This window comes from Microtus oregoni, unplaced genomic scaffold (genome assembly GCF_018167655.1).
Source record: "Microtus oregoni isolate MIOR12 unplaced genomic scaffold, Mior012 000003F_ref0000135, whole genome shotgun sequence".
NCBI classification, from domain to species: Eukaryota; Metazoa; Chordata; class Mammalia; order Rodentia; family Cricetidae; genus Microtus; species Microtus oregoni.
Genome location: NW_024543062.1, coordinates 50,634,033 through 50,658,620, shown reverse-complemented (window position 1 = coordinate 50,658,620; position 24,588 = coordinate 50,634,033). Strand labels below are relative to the sequence as shown.

Below are 24,588 nucleotides of genomic sequence, written 5' to 3'. Positions count from 1 at the left end.
AGTGACTGCTGAATTTTATCTAGACAAGATAGGACAGTCCTTTAAAAATCCTGCTTTACAGAAAAGTTTGTCAGATATTCTAAGTGTGTAGGCTAAAGGTGGATATCCCAATGTTGCAAAGAAAGCTTGGGTGACTGACCAGGCAGCCAGATGTTTCTGTCATTTCTATAGTTGTGGAAGTTGTTTGCTCTACACTTCCTATTTACTCAGGTAGTATTATATCCTTCACAGGTCTCTGATGGGGTTGAAGATGAGATAGTGATAGTTACAGTGTTCCTTGTTACCAAATTCAAAAAAGAAACTCACAAAAGAGATATAAATTTTTTAAGGATGAGAGACATAATTGCTTATCTAAAAAATTATTAGAAGTCTAAAAATTTAGTTTTGGATATGCAATACAAATATGATAAAAATGGTTATGTATAAAACTTTGAACTCATCAAAGTAAGATATATAATAATTTCTCCAAAAGTGCCAAATACAAATGGACTGGATATTGTAAATGTAATTCTCACCTGATAACTGTTCTTATTTTACATAGTTTCACTATTTTAGAGTTAAAACTCTTTTCTTTTTTTAGACAAAAAGAAGGAAATGTTGTGAGATATTTTATTACAGATATGTCACTGTGATTGGCTTAACAAACAGCCAATAGTTAGGCAGGAAGTGGTTAGGTTGGACTTCCAGGCAGAGAAAGAGGAAGAAGAGATGAATCTAGGAACGGGAGAGACACCAGAGGACAAAGAGAGGAGCAAGATGGAAGAGAGATAAAAAACAAAACAAAGCAAAACATAGATTAATATAAATGGGTTGATTTAATTAATAAGATCTAGGGGACAAGCCTAAGCTATAGGCTGAGCTTCCATAATTAATAAGCCTCCGTGCCATTTTTTGTGAGCTGGTTGCCCAAAGAAAAATTCATCTGCACCCCTCCCTTCCGCTCCTCCCATCTCCTCCTTCCCTCCACTCCATTCCCCTCCTCTTCTCTCCTCTTTCACTTTTCTTTTTGCAGTGCCAGAGATGGAAGCCTGATTCTCAGCCTCTATGGACAAGCACTCTACCACTGTACTGCCTCCTCCAGCCTTACTCACTGTAGCTCTCATGTGCTGACCTGCAATACACTGTGAATAACATCAAAAGGAATAATTTAATTTAATTATTAATAATTAATTTAATTAATAATTTAATTTAAGATGAGAAGGAAATGACCAGAAGATCACTGGGAATCAGAATTTCCAGTCAGATGGAGGAAACAGGCATGAGAAATGGGGGCTAGAAGCATGTAGGACCTACAGTCTGTGGCTGCCGTTCCAGCTGCCTGTGCCTGAGGAGTGGATGGGACCAACTGCTGCCCCCGTTCTTGCTGTATGGCAGTTCCTACCTCTCCTTTAAGGAAGTGTGGTGTTTCCAGTGGCCACAGGCCCTACCTATTAACAAGGGATTCTGGGAATTCACTCCCTAGTTCCTCAGTATTAATGTAACATGGCCTCTGCTTCTGTTGATCCTCCAGAGGTGAGGAAGATCCTAGCCATAGGAATGGGGCTTAAAGATCTATATCTATCTATCTAGATATCTATCATAGATGAGAGCACTGTCTGCATGAATACCAGAAGAAGGAATCAGATTCCATTATAGATGGTTGTGAGCCACCATATAGTTGCTGAGAATTGAACTTATGACCTTTGGAAGAGCAACCAGTACTCTTAACCACTGAGCCATCTCTCTAGCCCATCTCTCTAGCTCCAGGAATAGGTCTTAAATAACCTCCAATGTCCTCCCATTGTGGAAACAACTGGGAAAAAAAGCCCTCCCCATTGGGGGACCTTTGGTTCAGTCTTGACTTGACATATCTCTGAAGAGAGAAAGAGGGCTGTCTCTGCAGCTTGCCTTGGGGTGACACCTTATCCAGCCTCCTTTGGTATTTGTTCCTGATATTGTAGTCTTTTAGAAAGGTTTATGTTGTTGTTGTTGTTAACTGTTCTATTAAAACAAAGCAAAACCAAAAACCTTACTAGGCTAAAAAGATTGCTCAGTTGATAAAGTGTTTGCCTTGCAAGCGTGAAGACCTGAATTCAATTCCACAGATCCACATTTTAAAATTGGCCCATGCTTATAATCCTGATGTTGAGGAAACAAGGACAAGCAGATCCCTGGAGTTTGTTGGCCCATCAGCCTGTCCCATTGGTGAGTTCTAAGTCAGTGGGAGATGCTGTCTTCAAAAACAATATGGATAATACCTAAGGAATGACACCTAAGGGTCTCCTCTGACTTCCACACACAAACACATGTTCCTAAAGACATATGAACATACAAACACACACATTTATTTCAGAAATTGGGAACTCTTAACAAAAGATCAATAATGTTGGCTTGTGAATTGGGTACTTAATAAATTCTTGGGGAGTGGCTCAACATACTTGCTCAGTACTCTGAGCCCCATTTCCTGGTGAACCTCCACTACCTTGATGGGAGACTGGTAGAGGGGGTTCCTTAGACAAAGCCAAGGGAAGTCCAGAGTCACCAGGCACATGAACCTAAGAGGTGATCGATCAGGAAGAGAGAGGTTCCCAGAACCTGGAAGTCCCTCAAGCAGAGTGTAAATATGTGCAACAGAAATGAAATTTAGCTAACTTGACAAAAGGAAATTACTGCAATTGTTTTGGGGAGCTCCACATGACAGAAAGAACTGAGCTTAGGAAGGAAAGGAGCAGGTCACAACAGGGGGCAGGAAACTAGGCAGCCCAAGGTCTGGTGGCAGGAATGACTTGGTCAGCACAAGCTGCTGGGAAGAAAAGCTTTTAGAGGGGTGTCTTTGGAGGGAATTAACACCAGCAGGGGGTCACGCCCATAGCAACAGCTCTCCTTGCTGGGCCAGTTCTGGTTCCTTGCAGGACTGTCATAGACTGATTGACAGTAAAGAAGATGGATAGATTGTCCTCTCTCTCTCTCTCTCTCTCTCTCTCTCTCTCTCTTTCTCTTTCTTTCTCTCCCTCCCTGCATCTCCCTCTCTTCTTCCCTTCCTCCTTCCCTCCTTCTCTCCCTTTCTTGAAATAGAGTTTCAGGTAACCAAGGCTAGCCTTGTCACGTGGGAGTACAGGTACACCCAACACACCCAGTTTATGCAGTGCTCTGAGCTGACCTGAGGACCTTGTACACTTTAGGCAAGCACTCTACCCACTAAGCTATATCTGCAGTGGAAAAGAGGCGATTCTGATCGAGGAAATGAGGAGACTCTTAGAAGGGGAGATGCTGGGATGGATGCTGGGCAGCACCCAGACCTGTGGTGTCAGCTGGTGTTACATCCCCAGGCAGGGAGGCAGCCACATCTATTTTGTTTTGGAAACCACATCTGTTTTGGAAGCCTGAGCACCTCTCCGTCCACCCCTGAGCTCAGCTCAGGTCACCTGCCCAGTGAACACTGATTTCTTGACTTCATCTGGCCTCATCCTGTGCCTCCCCAGAGCCACCCAGACCCCTGCTTCAGCCAACACGAAGACAGTGTGACCTCAGGCTTCTCTTTACCATAACACTGATCATCAAGCTACAGTAACAGGTCGTCCCGTGAAGTGCAGCTGGCCCTCCTGCCTTCCCCCTGCCCACCACCCGGTTCCCCAGTGCTCTCTAGGTTCCCCGGCTTCATTTCTCTTGTTGTGAGAAGAAATTCTGCCCGAAAGCAACTTAGGAGAGAGGGGGCTTACTTGGCTCACGATTCTAAGATATAGCACATCACAGTGGGGAAGTCAAGGCAGGAACTCCAGCAGCTGGTCACATCACATCCACGGTCAAGTACAGAAAGAAATGAATGTACCCATGCTATCTGCCTGCTTGATCCCAGCCAATTTTCTCTATGATGCAGCCCAGCGGGGGGCTGGAAAGATGGCTCAGTGCTTGAGAGAGTTTGCTGCTCTTTAAAGGGATCTGAGTTCAGTTCCCAGCCCCGACATTGGTTCATCCACAACTGTAACTCCAATGCCAGGGGATCCAACACCCTCTTTGGGCCTCCTTGGTGCCTGCCACCACCCCTCCCCCATACACAAAATCAGTTTTACACAGTATAGGGCCTTGTCGGTGAACTGTTGCCATCCATATTCAGGATGAGTTTTCTCACCTCAATTAACCCAACTTAGAGCGTCTCTCTAAGAGCATGCCACAGGCCAACCTGATCTAGATAATTCTGAAATTGAGTGTCTCATATCAGTCGAGAGAGCTTATAGCAAGCTGACACATGAAGTTAACCCCACACTCTGTCTCCATGAGCCTGCAGTGAATTCTTCACAGAGGGCTGTGGCTCACACTCCCAAAGCCCTTACAGTGCCGGGGCCATCGGCTAGCGGTATCCAGAAATGAAAGGAGAAGCAACCCTGGGCAAGGCTTGCACCCCAGGTCCGCTTTCACAGGCACCCACTTCCATTTTTGAGGTTAAGACCACTCTATTCATCGCTAGAGTCATATGACACTGGACAGCTAGTGAATGAACTCTGCTCTTTCCCCCAGGGAGTGGCCCTCTGAAAAGAGGAAGACAGATTCTCACCCTGCACATCAGCCAGGGTTAAAGACCTGCTACTCAGTAAGGAATGGTAAGAGGTCATATTGGTCAATGTCACTTGTGTGTGTGTGGTGTGGTGTCGTGTGTGTGTGTGTGTGTGTGTGTGTGTGCTATCTTCTTCAACCACTTTCCACCTTGCTTATTGAGACAGGGTCTCTCGGTGAACCTGGGGCTCACTAATTCAGTGACAGGCCAGAGATCCTCTCATCTCCATCTCCCTAGTACTGGGATTATAGATGTGTGCTGCCTGGTCCAGCCTTTCACATAGATTATGGGCATCTGAACTCAAGTATCCATGCTTGAGTTCTTTAAGTACTTTACCAATAGAGCCATCTACCCAGGACTACATGCACACACACACGCACACACACAAGCGCATGTACACACACACAGTGAAGGTGAGGAATTTAACGACATCAGGCCTGGAAGGGCTGGCTGGGGAATGAGCTGAATGTGAAACTGTTATACAGTTACCAGAAGTCTGAGGCTCATTTGCAGCTCATGTCTCTCAATTAAACAAGACCATCAGACCGTCTGTGTAATCACATTAGCTTCATCTCTCCCCCATTTACATCCAATTGCTGAAGGGCCAGGTCTAACTGGGGTCATGGGTTTTGTCAAGTGCAACAAAGACAAAGAGGGAGAAGGCAGTGGAGGCTGTGTGCAGGGGGGATAATTATAAACGTTATCAGTACAAGCAGAGGCATAAAGAGACAGGGCATGAAGTGGGCAGTGGGCCACAAGAGAATGGCAGATTCAGAGGACTGAGGTCAGAGGTCCTGAGACAAGGTGCAGTTGGAGTCAAGATGTCAAAGCAATAGAGTATTGATGGATCTGTGGAAGAATGTCCTTGGAGTGGACAGGAGGGACAACTGGAAGGCAGGTGCTGGGGAGGGAGATGGTTTGATCACAAGAGCGTTTGCCTTGTAAGCATGGGGGCCTATGTTTGACTCTCAGAATTCATGTGGAGTTTTTTTAAATCTCACCAGAGACTGGTGAGATGGCTCAGTTGGTAACACATCTGCTGTGCAAGCCTGGGGACCTGAGTTTGGATCCCCAGAACTCACATAAAAACTGGACGTAGTCTTGCATATCTGTATCTTCGTATTTTGGGGAGACAAGCAGATGCCCACTGCTCACTGGCCAGCCAGTGTAGACATTTGGCAAGTTCTAGGTCCAATGAGGGCTCCCATCTCAAAAGATAAGGCAAAAAGCAATGGTAGAAAACATTGTTGACTTCTGGTCTCTATAATATGCACACACACACACACACATACACACATATATATACACACACACACACACACCACACATGAACATATATAAACAAATAAGCAGACAGGCATAGTGGTATGTGCTGATGACCCCGATACAGGGAAGGCTGACACAAGCAAATGTTTGGCTTGTTGTTCAGCCAGCCTCACCTTTGGTGAGCTCCAGGTCACTGAGAGAGGGCATCTCAGATATAAGGTGAAGAGTAGTGAGGGATAACCTGGAGTTGTCGTCTGGCTTCCATATGCACACACACACACATACACACACAGAAATCGGGAAATAAGAAGGGATTGTGAGAATCAATGAGTGCACGTGACTGGTAGCTACTGTTTCCCACCCCATGTTTCCTATGATTTCCTAAGCCTGCTCCAGGGAAGGGTCGCTACTGCTCGTGGAATTACATGTCAGGGTCTCATTTTGCTCTCTTATGAATGAAAGTGCGTTTTGACACTCTTTTCTAAGTGGTGTAATGAAAAGTTTGGTCACCAATGAAGACATCAAGGGTTCCAGTAATGAAGGGTGTGCGGTGTGGGCTCAGGAGCACGTGTCTCCAAAATCAGTGTGGGTGGAAGGAGCTGCCTCATTCCTGTTGCTGTGGTAAAATGTGCTGAACAAACACAGCCTAAGGGAGAAAGAGTTTAACTGACTCATATTTCGGGTTACAGCCCATCATGGCAGGGAAGCCAAAGCAGGGATTGGAAGCACCCAGTCACGTCACATCCGCAGTCAAGAAGAAAGACAGCAAATGCATTCATGTCTACTTGTGACCAGTCCCAGGGTCCCAGCCTAGAGAATGGTGACACCCACAGTGGACTGAGTCATCTCACATCAATTAACTCCAAAACTAATCACCCAAGGGCTTGCCCATAGACCCAACCAGATCTAGACGATCCCTCATTGAAATCCTCCTTCCTGGTGACTCCGGGTTTTATAAAGTTTATAAAGACATCGCACTGGTCTCGCCCTGTGTCAGCCCTGGTTGGAAACTCTGTGCAGAGAGAGTCTCAACAGAGACCAGCTTAATTATTTTTTATTATCCAAATTTTATTTTAAAATTCTTATACAAGTATATGCTATTGTGTATTGAGCATTATTCCCTGGCATCCCTCCTCTTCCCTTTCTCACACCTTCACCCTCCTTCTAGCACCCTTTGCTCCGAGGCAGTTTCACCTCTAGTCATGTCATACACACACAACTCCATACATACTTACCTACATACACGCACACATATATACATACATACACATACATACACATACATACACACACAACTCCATACATACTTACCTACATACACGCACACATATATACATACATACACATACATACACATACATACACACACAACTCCATACATACTTACCTACATACACACACACATATATACATACATACACATACATACACATACATACACACACAACTCCATACATACTTACCTACATACACGCACACATATATACATACATACACATACATACACACATAAATACATACATTATACACATACATACATATACACATATACATACACACATACATACATACACACAAAATTTTATATTGCAGCCACAAATGAGAAAAGAACATCTTATATCTATCTTTCTGAGGCTGGCTTAATTCACTTAACACAATTGTCTCTAGTTCCATCCACTTTCTTGCAAGGGGCACAGCTTCACTCTTGGCTGAACAGTCTCCCCTGTATCTATAAACCCTCTCCTGGTCCATCCCTCTGTTGCTGGATGCTCAGGTTGGGTCTGTAACTTAGCTATTCTGAACAGCACTGCAGTGAATGTTGGTGTGCAAGGATCCCTGTCACTGCCGACTTCAAGTGTTCCTGGCAGAGACCCAGGAGAGATAGAACTGGGCAGTAGCTCCTCTGTCCCTTCTTCTGGTCTCCAAGCACAGCTGTGGTGTGGCCCCTGCTCCCCCTGTGTGTGGAGGACTTGACTTCCTACAGTGTCTGGCTGTAAACCCAATCAGCAGACAGAGTTCTCTGTGATGCCAATGTTCCCATCACCTTCCCATTCCAGTGGCCCAAAAGACAATCTTCTGTTCTACTAGTGTAGCAACATGGATTCCAGAATCTTCTTCTATTTGATTTCTGTTTTAATTAACTTCCAAGGTAAACTGCAAATGCATACTATGTATTTTAAAACCAACACCTCAATCGTACAGAACATCCTTATAACACCGGACACTCTGTGTGCTGTCAGCATTCCACCAAAAGCAGTATCCGTTTTCAGATACTGAAAATGACTTTTGTGTGTTCTGGAACCTTCTAGGAATGGAATCATACCTTATGTTCCCTTTAAGTTCTAGTTCCTCTCACAGAACATGACAGGTTTGGAGATTTATCTGCTGTCTTATCCTGTGGTATGATCAGTAGTGTGTGGAAGTGGGTATAACTCTGTGTTTTCTGTCCATGGTTGCTTGTATTATTGGCTTCTTTTTTTAACATGTTTTTGTGTTTTTGTTTGTTTGTTGGGGTTTTGGTTTTTTTGTTTCTTTGTTTGCTTTTCTTTTTCTTTTCTAAAAAACAAGATCTTGTATAGTCCTGGTGGCCTGGAACTCACTGTGTAGCCCAGAATGACTTTGAATCTCTTGTCCTTCTGCGTCTACCTCCTGAGCACTAGGATTTCAGGCATGCACAACCATGCTCAATTTTTTGCTCTGCAGGGGGCAGAACCCAGGGCTTTTCACCTGTTAGGCAGGCTCTCTGGCAGAAGAAGTTTCAGACCTGTGTTTCCTGTATATGTCTCTCAGCCAAGCAGGTCCTGTAACCTGCTCTGTTGGTGGCCTGAGATAAATGACAGAACAAGTGGATGACAATGGAGAGAGATGAAGGGACATGGGATCACTAAAGAGATGCTGTGTACCCTCTTTCTGAAGGCTTGGCATTGTTTGGACTGTTAGTTCGGTGGAGTGATTCTCACGCTGAACTAATCCACTCAGGAAAGATGCAGGCTGCTGTGATAACTTAGTCAATTAAGAGCACAAGAGTCCTTTAATTCTGATCAAGAGTCAGCTAATGCCTCAGAGTTTCTTTGTATCAAAGCTCAGGGGCAAAAATCACAATCACATCAACAGCAGATGAGGGTCAGAGTAACCTTGTGGCATTGTTTAGGCAGAACATAGTTATTTCAGATGCAGCATGACCATTAATTTAGATTTGTACCCTTTCAGTTATGCTTGGTTCGTATCAACATTACTTGTGTTGATTAATACATCTGGACTACGGTCAGGGTCATGGGAATACCCGAGGTGTTGCCAAGGTGGGTGTGGCTGTTAGAAGGGAGAGGGCTGAGTGAGTGTCTAAGCAGTCAGGACAAAATGGCGTTACCGTTGTCACCTCCACACCACACCATCACTTCATTTCAGGCTAGAATGAGGTAAGCCCAGGGCTCTTTTTGTTGGTCACACAGGCAGCAGCTCATCGGTGAACAAATCTGGGACTCACCAACTGATGAGGTGCTGAACTCTGCAGAGGACTCCAGGAATGGGATCACACATGCCTGGGTTCCCTCTTCCTCATTCCTCCCATCTCACCAGAGCAGCATGAGGCCCTTGGCTGCCACATCTCAGAATATCAGGAAACTGGACCTAACTCCACTGAGGCCTCTTGGAAAGCATCTCAACACTCCAGTCCAATTAGGTGCACTCTGCCTGGAAAGCGAAGCCCCACACTGGACATCTTGAACAAGTCAGTCTCCAGATGCAAACAGGCCACTTCATCTGGGGAAGAAGCAGCCGGATCTGTGTTCCTGGACAGAGAGGTGTTTGAGTGGAGCATGGGAAGAGACTGTACCTACCCCAGAACTGCATGATCTGTGCCGGATGGGAGATATAAAGGATGGAGAAGGGTACCTCTGAGAAGGTATGAAGTGCCCCTTACAGCCTGGCTTGAAGGTGGTGCCAGCCTCTGCAGAGTGCTCCTTTTACAGATGTGCCACGCATTTATCAGCCCCTCTGATCCTCACCTCAGCCTACAGGTGTGCAGGGACATTTTGGAGTTTCCTGAAATGAAGATGCTAATACCCAGGGCATATAGGGGACTGGGATCAGGGCCCACAAGAGCTGAGTTGCTCAGCCCTGGGGGAGGAGGCTGTTACTTAAATGCTCGTAATTTGCTGGTGGCATACACCCAGTTGGACTTTTTAAATATTGCATTGAAATATCATTTGGACTGGAGACATGGCTCAGTGGTTAAGAGACTTTGCTGCACAATGATGAGGCCATGAGTTTAGAGCTCAGCATTCATATAACAAGCGAGACATCCTGTATGTGCCTACAAGAGGGGGTCGGTGGAGCCAGAAGGATCACTAGGAGTTACTGGATTTTAGACTAGTTGGGCAAACTTGAGCTCCAGGTTCAGAGAGAGACCTCACCTAAAGCAATAGGCAGAACGTGACAGAGAAGGACACTAATGCACTCTTCTGGCTCCAATCACATGTACACACGTGTGCATCTACACTCACAACAGGCAGGCATGCACCATGCAAATGAGCAAATAAATCCTTATAAAAATGCTGTTCATCTTAGGGTTGGGGAGATAGCTGGGTTAATGGCATGTTTGCAGAATACATAAGAACATAAGTTCAATATTCAGAACCCACCTTACTCCCGCCCTCCGACGTCAGGCACAGTGTCACGTGCTTGTGATCCCAGTGCTGAGGAGATGGAGACAGCTGTCTCTCTGGAGCTCACTGGCCAGTCAGCCTAGACTGCTTGGTGACTTGCAGGCCAGAAAAGATTCTCTTTCAGGATGGTACCTGAGGAATGACAGCCAAGTTGTCCTCTGTTGTACACAAACACACACACAATCATATAGCATCCAGTCTCTTGAGTACAAATGGACTAATGTGAGTTTCATAGTGGATGCCATTAACTAAGGAATACACACACACACACACACACACACACACACACACACACGGGATGAAGGTGCTTAGGATGCCCCACCTGCCCTCTAGAGATAAGCGAACCTTCTGGGGTTCTGCTCGGTGGACTTCAACCTCTTGCTCTGAGGTCTGACCTGGAAACTCATGAGGGACCAGGGCTTAGGGCTTAGGGTGGAGAACCAGCATATCTGGCTTCACAAAACACCTTCCTGGTACCCTCAAGTATGGAGTCCTAACTTAAACAGGCTGTAGAAGCGGTGTTCTGAGTTTGAAGTTGGACACCTTCTTTTTATCTGCTTGCCAGGCAGCTTACCTGTTGTCAAGTCCTGTCTCCACAACAAATCTTGCTAAAGTACTCAAGGAGCTACAGCTTTGTGCTGAGCTCAGAGAAATTAAGCAGGTTGATTAAAATTGCACAGTGAGTTCAGATGAGAGCTGTTGTTCAGATTTAGTTTGGTTTTGTGTATGTTATATGTATATTTGCGTGTGTGATTTCATGTATTTAAGCACGTGTGTGTGTGTGGGGGGGGGGTTGGACAACTTTCATGAGTTAGTTCCCTCTTTCCACCACGCGTGTTTTAGGAGCCAAACTCAGGTCACCAGGCTTGGCCGCAAGCACCTTTTACCCATGAAGCCATCTTGTCTGCCCTGTCCACTTTACTTTTCAGTCAGGACTCTCCCTGAATCCCATCTCACCAAGCAGGTTAGCTGGCTGGCCTAAGTCCCAGGGCTTCACCAGTCTCCATGTGCCAGGTATGGGCTTGCAGCTGCACCTCCATGGCCAGCTTCCCACACGGGCTCTGGGGATCCAAACTCATCCTTGTGTAGGAGAACACTTTACCTAAGTTCACTTCTCCCTGAACCATTGCCCTGGTTGGGAGACTCGGCTCTGCCTGGCCCTGTAGCTACAGTCAACACAGGCACACTTGATGTTCATTACATGATCCGCCTAGGCTTGGGGCCCAGAGGAGCCCATCCCTGCTGCTCAAAGGACAGCGCTGAGTGAGTCAGGGAAAGGCAGGAGTGGGGCAGTCCAGAAGCAGGCCTCTTTGCTTTGGGAATTCCCCTTCTGTAAGAGGCCCTAACCCCTGCCACCCTCACTTTGACAGCCCCTGGCTTCTAGTTGGAGCTGCCAGCTGACTACCTCTGCATGACCCACTCCTCTCCTTTAGCTCTTTCTAGCCCAGCTATCTTAATGTGCACAGGTATACATGTGTGTTCAGAGTCCAGAGGACAACCTCAGTCGTTATCCCTCAGCACCCTCCATCCATCTCGTCCTTTGATCCAGGCTGCCAGGGACCCACCTGCCTCTGTCTCTCAGCACTGGGATTTAAGGGCAGACCACAATACTCAGCTTTTGCAAGTGGGTTCTTGGGATTCAACTTAGGTCCTGACACTTGCAAGGTAGTGTAGAACAAGATACTCTGAGCAAAGAAGCCAACGTCTTCATCAGATCAACGGTTCCTACTTGCAAGAGACCCTCCTTATGGCCCAGCCCTGAGCTCGTGCGAGTTTATTCAGCCTCTTCCTTATTACACACATGTGGAGGGCATAGCTTGAGTGACTTCTCTACTATCCCACAGCTGCCGTGAGGACCAGGCGGGGTCTGAAGCAAGCATTGTTTCCCTCCATCTGAATCTTAATTATCATGACCTGCCTCAGGTTCAACAGAGACGAGAGGAATGAGCTTAGGCCTCACTGAGCTGCAGGGAATGTGAATGTACACACATACACACACACACACACACACACACACACACACACATGTATGCACATGCACAGAGTGCACAGGAAAGCATGCATGTATGCGTGCATTCACACATGTACACACACACGTGCACGCACACACACACACACACGCACACACAAGAGTGATATGGAAAGCTTGGGCAGAAACCTTACTGGTGTGCTATAGAAAGATACCTCCCAGGTGATTGCAAAAGTGTTTTAACTTTAATTGTGTGTGGTATGTATGTATGTACACACGTGTGTGATGGTGTACATACATGTGTGTAGAGGCCAGAGGATAGTTTGTGGGAGTCAGTTCTTTTTCTCTCCATGTGGATCCTGGGATTCAAATTCAAGTTGGCAGTTTTGGCTATAAGGGCCTGTACCACACACACACACACACACACACACACTGAACCTGGAGCTCATTGATAGGCTAGACGACTAACCAAGGAGCTCAGGGACACCTGTCTCTATCTTGCCATCTCTGGGGTGACAGACATTGCAGCCACACCTGGTTTTTATTGTTGTTGTTTTGTTTTTGAATAGGTTTTGGTGATCTGAATTTATGTCCCCACTCTTGCCCAGCAGGCACTTTAATCTTTCCAGCTTGCTTCCTAAACTTTAATGTGCTATAAACCACTTGGGGATCTTATTAAACTATAGGTTTGGATTCGGTCTGTGTCCCAAGTCATGCTTCTGAGGCTGATACAGGGACCCTGTATGACTAAGGATGAACTCAACCTGAAGAGAGTCAAAGGAGAAATCCTGGGACAGCTAGCTAGGTCTGCACGAATGCAGGATTCGGAAGACAGAAGGAAGAGAAAGGCCTGTTTAGGCGTCCCCTAGAGTCCCGAGGACAAGGAGAGTCTTCCCCAACCTCTTCAATTACCCTTAATCAGCAGCTTCCCTGCATACAGCTCCACAGGTGAACAGCCTGATTGTAAGCAAAAATCAACTATACACTAAGAAATCAGGAAACGTGCAAATTGTAGAATCATTGCCAAAGGGAAGTCACGCAGGTCTCTAGCTAGATGCTACAGTTAAATAGGAGCCTCACTTCCTTTTGGGGAAGCATTTCTGCTGGCTCCAGGGCTTTGGCCACCTATAAAACTTAGCAATGGGAAATAAAGAAACCTTCAAGGAGGAATCCTTGTTGGGGAGCACGGAAGAAGGCACCAATTTTGACCAAGCTATGTTCCCTGTGATGGAGACCTTCGAAATCAACGGTAAAGTACAACTCCCTAGTGATGGGACTGCACAGAAACTTAGCCTTTGATGGTGGGAAGAAAGAAGAGACAACCATGGGAGGTGCAGGCATGTGACCTGGTGCACTTCGCACCTGACTCTCACTAGCTGGACTGCATCAGTCTGAAATTTCTGGAAAGCTGACCATAGATGCTGTGTTCTTGGTGCATAGTCGACTTTTGCTTAAATTCTGATCCTCTTTAAAAGTCATATTTAAGTATTTTCCTCCTGTATGAATGCCAGTGCTTATTAAGGCAATGGCTCCTTTCTTACTGAGCATCTCATGAGGACACACTGAGTGTCTGTTGAGATGATGCTACAAGACAAGAGATGAGAGGAAGTCCCACAGGGGCTTAGATGCAGCTCAGACAGGAGGGGGCTTACTTAGTGTACATGAAGCCCTGTGTTCAACCGGGAGCACGACATAAATGGGTGATGCATGCCTGTGATCTCAGCTCCGGGGAGGCAGAGGCAAAAAGATGAGAGGGAGTTCAAGGCCATCTTTGGCTATGCGGCACGTTTGGGGCTAACCTGAACTATGTGAAGCTTTGTTTCAAAAAGAAAATCAACGGCGTAGAAACCAAAGCTGTATATATATATTTGGATGGAAGTCTTTTAATATGCCTTAAGGGGCTTCTGTGATAGCCGAGGTGTTGACTTGGGAGCACATTCCTCATTTTTTGTCATTTTCTCTAGCTTTGTCACTGGTTTAATTTAGATGGAACACACCTTTCAAATATTAGAAAAGTTTTCTTACATATTTATTTGTGTGTGTGTGTGTGTGTGTGTGTGTGTGTGTGTGGATGTATATGTGATGCATATGTCAGGGTGAATGAGTGACAGTCAGGGAACAGCTTTAAGAATCAGTCCCCCACTTCTTCCCTGTGGAATGCTGGGATGGAACTCAGGGGTCAGTCTTGGATGTAAGTGCCTTTCTGCACTGAGCTATGTCATTGCCTTCTAAAGACGGCTTAGATGACCTCTCAGTATTATATAGGTGAGGTATCTTTTACATCCTCAGGAGTCTGCAGCATTTAAAGTCAGGGGTGGACTTAATTTGCCACTGGAGAGCTCTGGTTTCCCATTCTAGAACATTCTGTGGGAATCATCTTCCATAGTGATCAGCTGGAGTTAAAAAGGTTGTGAGTCACATGACACCATGCTGGAACCTGAACTTAGGTCCTCTGGCAGTGCAGAGAGTGCTGTTAGCCACGGAGCTTTCTTTGCAGCCTGTGTTCCTGACCTTTTGAACATAGGTTCTGGGGATGTGTACCAGGCCCTCATGCTTTCTAGGCAAGCACTCCACTGACTAATCTCATCATCTCACCCTCTGGATTATTTTAAATATACACTAGTCTAGAAAATTCAGCTGACAGTTATATTCAGCAGCTACTACCTTCTGGATACGACAGAGAAAAGATACTAGATAAACAGGGCGGCTGGCCTTCAGGGAAGCATACTGAGGTGAGGAGGGCAAGCCCTGCCTTGGCTGGTTTTTCTAAACAACGCCAGCTAAGGCGGAAAATTGTATAGGACATCATGGATGTAACCTGGGATGGGGCCTAAGGGCAGAGCTGCTGTCGTTTCTCAGGTTGAAAGGATGGAAGAAACTAAGGACAGAAATGAGACGGTGAGTGGCTGGGGAGGAGTAAGACAAGGTTAGGTCTCTCTCTCTCTTCATCTCCCTCTCTCTCCCTCTCCCTCTCTCTCCCTCTCCCTCTCCCCCTTTCTCTCTGTCTCTCTCTGTCTCTCTCTGTCTCTCTTTCACACACACACACACACACACACACACACACACACGAGGAATGCCCTTAGAAATCTAAAGAGTTCCATGCAGTGGGATTGAGGGTGGGATTGAGGACTCTGAACCCTATCCTGAGGTGCCTGGGAAGGCTGGAGGGCCGCATAGAGGTTGAGTGCACTGGCCTGTAGCTGAGACTGCTCCCTGTGGTGGGTGGGAGATAGGTGGAGAGCCAGACAGCAAGGGATGACCAAGGCAGTCGCTGTAAGGAAAAAAACAAGAGCAGTGGATATGGCTCAACAGGTTAAGCGCCCACAAGCTGAGGACCTAGGTTCAGATCTCCAGTGCCCATGTAGCAAGTGTCAGGGCTGCAGTCTGTACCTGGTACTGGGGATAGGTGGAGACAGGAGAATCCCTGGAGTTCCCTGGTCAGCTAGTCTCGCCAACTGCTGAGCTTTGGGTTGGATGAGAGATCTCGTCTCAGAAAATCAGGGGAAGGTCAGTTGAGGAAGATACCTGATGTCAGCTCCTGCCTCTATTCACATCTGCACACATGTGCATACACACACCTTACAAACCGGAACACACACACAACAGGGACACCACACATACAGAGTGAGAGAGGGCGGAGGGAGAGAGTGCACACAGGAGTCTGGTGGAAAGTTTGTGCTGTACAAGTAAGAGGAACCGAGTTCAAATTCCTAAAACTCACATGAAGCCAGGCATGGTAGCGCCTGTCTATTTTCCCAGCATTCCTATGATGTGGTGGGAGGTGGAACAAGCAAGTGCCCGGAAGCTCAAAAGCCAGCTAGACTGGTGGACTCCGCAGGAAACAACAAAACAGAGACCCTGTCTTCACAAGGTGGAAGGTGAGGGCTGACCCCTGAGGTTGTTCCCTGACCTCTCTATGTGTCAAGTACGTGCCCACAGCACAGTAAAACAGAGACTGCCCTGGGCAAAGATGGTAAGACAAGTGGCAAGGATAAACTCTAGACAGAAGACTTGAATTGTAGCTATGCTTCAGAGGGGAAAAATGCGAGCTGTGAGCCAAGACCAAACCTCAACAAAATCCTGAGAAACCACGGAGGGCAGAACACTTCCCCCGTGCAGTCACAACTTCCTGCTCTTGAGTATGAAGACCAGGGAATATATGAAACCTTCTAGAAAAGTGCCATGCTCAACAGTAATTGCTGAAAGGTTTGGCAAGCATGGAGACCCCTCAGGGTTTCCTATTATAACCGAAATACCTCGATACTCAGGAAAGCGTGCCTCCAAGTTATTTTTAATTTCTTCTGAAAAAAAAAAGCAAAAACAAACAACCAAAAAAAATGCTATGCTTTTCAAACAACAACAGCAAGGAATCACTGAAAAGCATTTGTAGTGTCATCAATCTTCCCTCTCCTCTTCTTTTTTACATGGGATCTCTGTCATCTGGATTGACTTTGAACTCCCTAGGATGACTTTGAGTGTCTCATCCTCCTGCCTCTGTCTACGTCCTGGGATTACAGACATGCACCATCACACCTAGTGTATGTTGTGCTGGAAACGGAACCCAGGGAGGGCTCTGTGCATTCTGAACAGGGACTTTACTACCTGGCCTACACTAAAGTCTTCCTGCTTGATAATATACTAACATATCTCTTTTTGAGACAGGGCCTTCAGAGTCATGGTCCTCACACTTTAGCCTCCTGGGGACAGCTATTAGTTATTTTAACTATTCAGGAACACCATGAGGCGTTTTGACTGTGGCAGCAGCTCTCTATATATGTCTCTGCTCTCTCTCTCTCTCTCTCTCTCTCTCTCTCTCTCTCCCTCTCTCTCCCTCTCTCTCCATTCTCATAGATGTTAGTGATAGTCTCATTGTAGTTCGAACTTGAAATATGCTTTTTCCTATCACTTTAACTAAAAATGATGATTTAAGTTTCATTAAAAAGGCAAAATCTTCTTTTGTCCCCCTCTCTCTGGCCAGGATGTGTTCCCACAGTCGTGCTTGCCCTCTTGTCTCTGTAACGATGAGTTCCCTTATTAAATGTGTTCATGGCTGTCTAGTGAACCCAGAACCTACCTGCCTGTCTCTGCTTCTCTCGCATTGGGATTTGGATGTCCCCGCACCGAGCTTTTTCATGGGTCCTAGAGGTCAAGCTTAGATCCTTATACTTGTGTGGCAGACACTCCACTGACTGAGCTGTACCCAAAGCTGTCCCAGATCTTGAGAGGCATTAGGAAATAAAAATATATTTATCTGTAGCACAAACCTGGGGAAATGATCACACACAGATGGCCTTGATCTCTGAAGGGTGTCACCTGCAATAGATCTCGTTACACACAGAAAGCTCAAGCCAGGTCCTTTGCCATGATATAGGGTTGGTGGGATATTTGAGCCTAAGGGAGAGTTCTTACATGGCCTTTGGAGTGTGTATGTGGATGCTGTCTCCTTTCCTGAATACTGGCCTCTGTCTGTTTTCTGTTTCACTTCCATCTCTCCACTGGTAGCCCTTGTCAGTCAAGGAACTGCTTAGTCCTCTCACACCCAAACTCTCAGCCATTACCTCTTTCCTTACATCCTCAATCTGAGAACTTTCTCCTTTAAAAGAATCGTCTATGTCCGTGACTCCAGCGCAGCCCCCTGCTAAGTCCTTCAAACTCTCCATGGATGGAGAGCCTCTCCTCAATGCAGGAGCTCTGGGTAGTGGGCAGCATTACTGCAAAGAACCAGAACTGCTCAAAGTGCAAAGAATAAGAGAGTGGGTATGGATCCAACCCTAAATCATATCATACTTTGGCTTAGGGAACTAAAAAATATATGGAGGTTTCTATATTTAAGACCTAGGGAACAACGAGGAAGAAGGGGTGGAAAGATCACAAGAGCTAGAGTTTGGGGAGGGCTGGGGTGAGACAGTGTCTTCTGGACACCGCAGGACCACTGCAGTCCTGTAGTCACGGCAGCTGTGGTGGCCTGCACAGACATGCACAGCATTAAGCCAGGGAACACTCCTGCATGGATAGGAGAAGGGCTCAAGAAGCCCCATTCCTATCCAATGAGCCTGGGAGTGGAGAGTTTCAGCAGGAGGAAGGAGAGGCAGCTTCCTTCAGGGGAAACCTAGCAGGGCCCCTGCTAGGCTGCCCATGTTCCAGCGAGTGGCCACACAACCATGCACATACAGCCAGCCCTAAGTAGACTCAGTGGGTTAAGAAAAGAGGGACAAAAAATTGGAATGGGACTGAGGTGGGGCATCTGGGAAGAGTTGTAGAGAGGAGTAGGCATGGCCATGATCAAAATACATTATATACAAGCAGAAATTACCAAATAATAATAAAATTTATAGATGTTTTTGAGAGTACCTGGAGAGATGGCTCACTGGTTATAAGCGCTTGCTGTTCTTCTAAAGGACCTGAGTTCAGTTCCCAGCACCCACATCAGGTGATTCAGTGAGTTTTTATGTCCTTTTTGGGGACACACATACACACACACACACAAATGCTGTGTGTATGTTGGGTGTGATGCTGATCCTCAAGTGTTCTCACTGTATGCTCCAGGCTAGTTGGTCACAAGCTGCTCGAAATGCCTGGCTTCTCCTCTAGGCTCACAGGTATCTGCTCTGAGGTCCTGTTTGAAGTGGGTTCTGGGATTCGAACGCAGGTCCCCAGGCTTGCACAGCTAGCACTTTACCAACAGAGCCATCGCCCCACTAGCCACAGTATTCATCTTGACTGAAAGAACCTCCAAAAATGCTAATAGAGAAGTTAGGGCTTTGTAATTATCATAGTACTCACCTTTGACCCCCGCAGCAACTCCCAGGTGCCCTTTCTTCTTGATCTAAGGATAATCTAAGACACCTTGAAGCCTTCTGACACATGTCTACTCCAAAGTCCCTTCAACTCTGTGGATATGACTGCTGTGGTTTTACACAGTCCTTTAACATTCTCTCTCTCCTTGCCTCTCTCTCCCCTCTCTCTTCTTCCATCCCTCCCTCCTTCCCTCCCTCTCTCCCTCCCCCTCTCTATTTTTTTTTCTGAGACAGGGTCTTACAATATAGCCCTGACTGTCCTGGAACAAACTGTAGACAAGGCTGGCCTCAAACCCACAAAGATCCTCCTGCCTCTGCCTCCCGAGTGTTGGGACTAAAGGTGTGCACCACCACGCCTGGTTGCTCTGTCTTCAAGTCTTGAAACATCTGACTTTACCATAGAGGTGTAGGGAAAAAAACTTTTTGTTGTTAAATAATCATGCAGAGCCCCAGAAAGTAAGGAAATGTGTTGAAGAAGGTCTTCAGTGACCTATTACCAGCGTCTTTGAGGCATAGCTTCTGCATAGTTTGGGTACAACCCCACAATGTGACGCTTATCCATTCTATCAGTTGTGGGCAGACTCGTCTATGTGTGTTTACCACTCTGCACAAGGTTTTAAGACACAATTAATTCTCACTCCTCATGGGCAATCATTTCCCCTGCCAAGGCCAGTCAAATCTCTATCTCCACACTTGTGCTATTTTGGAAATGTTAGACAAATGGCATCATATGTAACTTTCTTTCAGCTTTCTTTTTATGTGTATTAGTGTTTTGCCAGGGGCATTGGGTACCCTGAAACTGGACAGTTACTGACAGTTGTGAGCTGCCATGTGGGTGCTGGGGATTGAATCCAGGTCCTCTGGAAGAGCAGTTAATGCTATTAACCACTGAGTCATCTCTGCAGCCCCATATGTGACTTTCTAAAGACTGGTAATGAGGCTAGCAAGATGGCTCAGTGGGATAAAGGTAGCTGCTGCCAAGTCTGATGGCCTAGGTCCACATGGTGGAAAGAGAGATCTGACTCTAACAAGTTAGACTCTGACCACCACATGTGTGCTATGGCAGGCTTGTATGTGTGTGTGTGTGAGAGAGAGAGAGACAGAGAGACAGAGAGAGACAGAGACAGAGACAGAGAGAGACAGAGACAGAGAGACACACAGAGAGAGACAGAGACAGAGAGAGAGACAGAGAGAGAGAGACAGGGAGAGAGAGTGACAGAGAGAGACAGAGAGAGAGAGACACACACCACACAGAGAGACAGAGACAGAGAGAGACAGAGAGAGACACACACAGAGAGACAGAGACAGAGAGAGACAGAGAGAGACACACAGAGACAGACAGAGAGAGAGAGTGACAGAGAGAGAGAGACACAGAGAGAGAGTGACAGAGAGAGAGAGACAGAGAGAGAGTGACAGAGAGAGAGTGACAGAGAGAGAGAGACAGAGACAGAGAGAGACACAGAGACAGACAGAGACAGACAGAGAGAGAGACAGAGAGAGAGACAGAGACAGAGAGAGACAGAGACAGAGACAGAGAGAGAGACAGAGAGAGAGTGACAGAGAGACAGAGAGAGAGAGATAGAGAGAGAGACAGAGAGAGACAGAGACAGAGAGAGAGACAGAGACAGAGAGAGACACACAGAGACAGAGAGAGACAGAGAGAGAGTGACAGAGAGAGAGAGTGACAGAGAGAGACAGAGAGAGAGACAGAGACAGAGAGAGACACAGAGAGAGAGACAGAGACAGAGAGAGAGAGACAGAGAGAGAAAGTGAGATACACAAAAGTGTAATAAATATTTGCTTTTTTCTCTTTTGGTATGTATAGTGTGTATGATGCATGCATGCGCATTTTATATGTGTATATATGTATGTGCACATTCCTTGGCATGCAAGTGGAGGTCAAAGGACAACCTCAGGGGTCAGGTCTCTTGGGATTATCCTGTATTCTCCTCCCCTCTCACCACAGAAGCACTGGGTTGGAACTGTGTGTTACTGCAGCCAACATTAGATGGATTCTAGAGATTCTAATTCAAATCCTCACAAGTCATGGCACGTGCTCGCTCGGTCCACTGAACTATTTCCCCAACCAGGGTTTTCAATTTTACCACATAGTGTAATACCCCATTCAGACAGCGGGATCCCAGGAGTCGGTTCTTATGAATGAGTAGTGACCCACAGGGTGAAGGCACCACAGTCTAAGTGTTCATCCTCAGGGGGCATTAGGACTCTTTCCTCTTTGGGGCTTCTACAAATAAAGTTGCTATAGATAATTATGAAAAATTTCTGTGTGAAGATACATTTCCTTTCTCCAGCATCTGAGGATAGCCTGCTTCGTGTTGACATTCTGTCTTTGTTTTTCATCAACCCTCACTGTGTAAGAGCAGAACACTTCCAACACACAGCAAACCAGGTAACCAACATGCAAATTCTCAGATCCCAACAGGTGCTTCTGGTGGTGCTGGCTGGCACTGTGTGACATGAGGACATGCTCGGGGAAGTCATGTGACCAACACTGCAGCAAAGTCACACCGTGCAGCAATGACAACCCTACCAGAAACACTGTGGATTCTTATCAGATTTCACAGTTTTGAATCAAGTCTTGGTCACTGGACACTTAGAAGCCTTTTGCTAAGACTGATACTGTGTTCCTCCCCCACATTCAATAGGGTCATATAGACCATAAACTGAAAACCAATAAATTTCATGCTTTTGACACGAAGTCTTGGGGAACTATTCACAAAACATATCAAGTAATACATAAGGATAATTTCAAACCACCACAAGTGGGCTTTATTCCAGGCATGAAAGGATGGTTTGACAATGCTCACAGGGTCTATGACTAGCCCTTTCCCCGTCCACCCTGTCTGGATTACTGCACTGGATAGAGCTGTTCTTCTCACATTCCAATCTTTAGAGATTATTTCAGTTATTCTTCAGCCTGGCCTTTCCACACGCATTTTCGTATTAGCTTGTCCATCTATTACTACATAAAAATCGTGCTGCAGTATTGGTACAAATTGTGTTACACCTCTAAATGGATGTATTAATAATTAGCACCTTTGCCCCATACAGGTTTAACCTATGAACATAGTGTATCTCTTCATTTCATGATTTTATTTTTCCAAAGTAGAATTTTGTAATTTCTAGTATGTATACAAATCCTGTATCTATTTTGTATCTGTATCTGTTTACATTGGAAAACTTTATTTTCTCTGGACTGAACATAGTATTACCATGGGGGTTAATTTGTAATTAAAAAAAGTAAATTTAAAAATTTTTATTATTGTAAATTAATTTTAATTAAATCCCGAGTTAAATTTAATTTTTAAATCAAAATAATAAAAATTTAAATTAAAATGGCAAAATTATTTTGTTTTCTTTCTGCATGAGTGTACATGCACATGTGTGTGCATGTATACATGCTTGTGGGTGTCTATGGAGACTTTAAGAGAACACCAGAACCCCTGAGGAGGAGTTAAGGGTGGTTGTGAGCCTCCTGATGTGCTGGGTTCTGAGCTCTGGTCCTCTGGGAGAGCAGTAAGTGCTCTTAACTGCTGAGCCACGATCTCTCCAGCCCAATACTACTATGTTTAATTTTAGTTCCAATTGTTTTTTATTGGAATATAACAAAGACATTGAACTTATTTATTTATTTCTTGCTTGCCTTCTGGCTCTTTCTCACTCTGTTCTTTTTAAAAATTATTTTATTGAGCTATACATTTTCTCCACTCTCCTCCCTCCCCTCTCCCCTTCTACCCACTCCCATGACCCCCACGCTCCCAATTCACTCAGGAGGTCTTGTCTTTTTCTCCCTCCTATTTAGATCCATGAATGTCTCTCTTAGACTCCTCTTTGTTGTCTAGGTTCTCTGGGGTTGTTGACTGTAGGATATTTTTTCTTTGCTTCATGTAAAAAAGCCACTTATGAGTAAATACATATTATATTTGTATACATATTATATGTTATATATAATATTATATATTAAACCTCACTCAGTATGGTTTTTTCTAGTTCTGTCCACTTGCCTGCAAATTTCAAGATGTCATTATTTTTTACTGCTGAGTAGTACTCCATTGTGTAAATGTACCTCATTTTCTTTATTCATTCTTTGATTGAAAGGCATCTAGATTGTTTCCAGGTTCTGTCTATTACAAATAACACCACTATGAACATAGCTGAGCACATGTGTTTGTGGTATGAAGGAGCTTCTTTTAGGTGTATACCCAATAGTTGTATCTCTGGGTATTGAGGTAGGTTGTTTCCTAATTTTCTGAGAAATCACCACACTGACATCCAAAGGGGCTGTACCAGATTGCATTCCCACTAGCAATGTACACAACCTTTTCCCCACAACCTCTCAAAGCATAAGTTGTCATCAGTGTTTTTGATCTTGGTCATTCTGACTGGTGTAAGATGGAGTCTCAGAGTTGTTTTGATTTGCATTTCTCTGATGGCTAAGGATGTTGAGCATTTCCTTAAGTGTCTTTCAGGCAGTTGAGATTTGTTTATTGAGAATTCTCTGTTTAGGTGTGTACCCCAATTTTTTTTATTGAATTATTTGTTCTTTTGATGTCAAGTTTCTTGAGTTCTTTCTATATTTTGGAGATCAGCCCTCTGTCTGATGTAGGGTGGGTGAAGATCTTTTCCCATTCTTTAGGCTGTCATTTTGTCTTGTTGACCATGTCATTTTCTTTACAGAAGTTTTTCAGTTTCAGGAGGTCTCAATTATCAATTTTTGCTCTCAGTGCCTGTGCTCTTAGAGTTATACTTAGGAAGTAGTCTCCTGTGCCAATACGTTCAAGTGTACTTCCCACTTTTTCTTCTGTGAGGTTCAGTGTGGTTGATTTTTATGTTGAGGTCTTTTAGCCATTTGGATTTTAGTTTTATGCATGTTGATAGAAATGGATCGATTTTCATTCTTCTACATGTTGATATCTAGTTATGCCAGCACCACTTGTTGAATAAGCTTCTTTTTCCATTTTACATTTTTAGCTTCTTTGTCAAAATCGGGTGTTGATCATGTATCCTACAGCTTTGACAAACTACTTATTAGCTCTCTAGATTCCCTTTAAATATTATTAGGGACTTGTTGCATTGACTCTTGCTTTTGCAAATAGGAATGTATATGTTCCTTTCCGAGCTATGTCTCTTCCTTTTGTTCTTTATTGCTCTGGAATCTCCAAGACTGTACTGAATAAGAAGACAGGAATGGACATCCCCGCCTTGTTCCCAGTCTTAACGGAGAAACACCGTGTCCCTTACAACTGTATGATACTAGCTGTAGACATTTGCAGATGCCTTTTTATTATTAGTTTATTTTTAAAAGTTCTTTATTTTATTTTTTTATGTCTGTGTCCCTAT

The 24,588-nt window shown here is 45.2% G+C and overlaps 1 protein-coding gene across 1 annotated transcript in view; it reads left to right on the top strand.

Moving 5' to 3' along the window:
• Window positions 1-13,550: 13,550 nt before the first annotated feature.
• Marco (macrophage receptor with collagenous structure) overlaps window positions 13,551-24,588 on the top strand; it is a 36,252-nt gene continuing 25,214 nt past the window's right edge. The window contains exon 1 of the mRNA XM_041649020.1: window positions 13,551-13,679. Coding sequence (XP_041504954.1) covers window positions 13,571-13,679 — 109 coding nt within the window. The 5' untranslated portion in view covers window positions 13,551-13,570. The remainder of the gene's footprint in view (window positions 13,680-24,588) is intronic.